Raw genomic sequence first — 2,627 nt, 5'->3', positions numbered from 1 at the left:
AAGAGCTCTGCCATTTCACTATCTTCTATTTATATTGTTCCCTGTAAAATTCTTACTTTTGAATTTTTGGTTGCTATGAAGTATGGGTTTTTTAAAAATGATTATTATTTTCACAGTAAAAAAGGCTTATTTATTCGCTTGTCAAAAATTAAGGGTAAATTAATAAATTTAGTTTTCAAACTTACATGCAAATTGAATTGAGACAAGGAGGCAATCTGAACAAAGAAAAGCTCCTACACTCAGGAAGAAAAAACGGTGTTATACTGGACAAATTTTACTTAAAATACTCTTGCATTTCTTTCACTTCAGGTAAAGAAAGTACAGGTAAACATTATTGTCATTTCATATAAAAGCACCCAAGTAAAATTTTAAAATTTATTCTCCAAATTTAAGCACATATATTAGTTTCCTGTTGCTGTTCTAATAAATTACCACAAATTTAGTGCCTTAACTCAAATTATTATTTTAGATCTCTGGAGGTCATAAGTCTCACTGGTCTAAAATCAAGGTGTCTGGGTTTGAAAATAAAGGTAGTACAAGGCTGTGTTCTTTCTGGAGACTCTAAGACAGCATTCAGTCCTCACCTTTCCCAGTTTCTGGAAGCCACCTACATCCCTTTGCTTGGGGCTCCCTCTTCCATCTTCAAAGCCAGTAGCCTAGTATCTTGCGTCTTCTCTCCTCTCCGACCTCTACTTCCATCATCATAGTTCCTATCTTCACTCTAACTCACCTGTCTCTCTCCTATAAGAACCCTTGTGATTATTATTGGACCCATCTGGATAACCCAAAATAATTTTCCTACCTCAAGGTCATTAACTTAATTACATCTGCAAAGTTCCTTTTGCCACGTAAGATAACATATCCACGGGTTCTGAAAATCAGGACATGGGTACCTTTGAGAGCATTATTTGGCATAGCACAACAAAACTGTCCATTTCACTAATGGGATAAAGTGTGGGAGGAGTAGCTATAGCAGGGCAATATCTACTTACCTGGTGATAACACTCTCCACTTCTTTCAGCATGAGCAAGTTCTTGAAGTTCCTGAGAAGGATCAGCACCCGGAGAAATAATTATCAAGATGGGTTCAATTTCTAGTGTCTCTTTGTACAAACGTTTGAGATTTAGAGGAAGTGGGGACAACTCTTTCAGTCCTAAAAGATATAATTAAAAAAATTAAAAATAAAAAAACAATATGCATCATTAAAAAGTCTAGTAAAATTACATAACACGTAATAGAGAATATCTAGGTAAATTATAATCTCACATAAAGTTTTTTCACTGTAAAATCATTCACATACAGTAATAGCTAACATTTATTGAATGCTTAAGGTGCCAGGCATTTTTCTAAATACTTTCCATATATGGTATCATCTAATCATCACAATGATGAGGTAGGTACCCTGATTACCATATTTAACACCTGAAAAAATACACAGCCAGCACTGTGACCTCAATTTACAATTCTCTCTCTACAAGAGAAGACTGAACCCAATCATTCATCTATTAATATATATCTCATTAATACTATTCATTAATTTACATGATAGCTGAGTGCATACTCTGTGCCATGCATATGGGGAATCAGATTTCTCATAATCTGGGTAAACAATTTCACTGTCATGATATGATATAAAAAGTTACTTCTTACTCCTATGTGTTAAGGCAGAAAAAGTAGTATAAAAAGTGAAAAGAATGCTTAGTTTGAAGCCAGGAATACAGAGCTGTCAATTTACATTTGTTAGCTGAATGATCCTATGCAAATCTCTAAAATGCACTGTGCCTCAGTTTCCTCAATTATAAACAGGGATAAAGCAATCCACAGGTACTTTGGGGGGCAAAATAAGATATAGTAATTATAATATTAATAAATTCCATGTATGCATCATCTACACTATGCTAACTAAGTATTATACCAGGTAGTTTATTTCTCTGCTATCTAAACCATACAATGACCCTTAGAAACAAATATCACTACGTTCATTTTATATATAAGAAAACTAATAAAGAAATAGAGTATCTTTCCATAGGGCACCAAATTGCCAACTGCATTCAAACACAATTTGTATGTGCTTTTTCTACTCTGTAACTCTTCGCAAACTATAAAGTCCTATTCAGATAAGAAATTATAATTTTGCTATTATACTCAAATCTCATCTGCTAAAATTTGAATGTTTCCACTATTAATGTATTTAATAAAAGCTAAGATGAAAAAGGCACACTTCAATTAATAATTAAAAATATACTTGTTTGAATTGAGCTAAAAAGGCTGTGACACATGAGTTTAAAAATAAAGGGAGACTTAGGAGAATAGAATAACTACAGAATGACTACACAGGCAAGAAGGATATCCTCAAAAGTGGGAATGAATAGACAATATTGCACCTTAAAAATAGACATTCTTGAAGAATTCTGTAGCAAATACTTTAAAATACGAATTCAATACCATCATGATGAGTCCAAAAAGGCATTTCTAGATAATCAACCTGAAAAGACACATCTCATACTAAAACACCCTCCACTATTCTTCACAATGGCAACCCATAATGATAAGTAAGAAGGTCCAAACACAGAATAGTCCTAATACCAGGTGAAATTCCTAGTACCAGGTGAAATATATTCCAGCAG

General features: G+C 33.3%; 1 protein-coding gene across 1 annotated transcript in view; it reads right to left on the bottom strand.

Moving 5' to 3' along the window:
* DYNC2H1 (dynein, cytoplasmic 2, heavy chain 1) overlaps positions 1–2,627 on the bottom strand; it is a 522,114-nt gene that overhangs the window by 221,781 nt on the left and 297,706 nt on the right. The window contains exon 56 of the mRNA XM_012659112.1: positions 993–1,153. Coding sequence (XP_012514566.1) covers positions 993–1,153 — 161 coding nt within the window. The remainder of the gene's footprint in view (positions 1–992; positions 1,154–2,627) is intronic.

Source organism: Propithecus coquereli, unplaced genomic scaffold (assembly GCF_000956105.1).
Source record: "Propithecus coquereli isolate 6110/MARCELLA unplaced genomic scaffold, Pcoq_1.0 Scaffold6, whole genome shotgun sequence".
NCBI lineage: Eukaryota > Metazoa > Chordata > Mammalia > Primates > Indriidae > Propithecus > Propithecus coquereli.
Note: the sequence above shows the minus strand (reverse complement) of the source record. Positions and strands in the feature narration are given on the sequence as shown.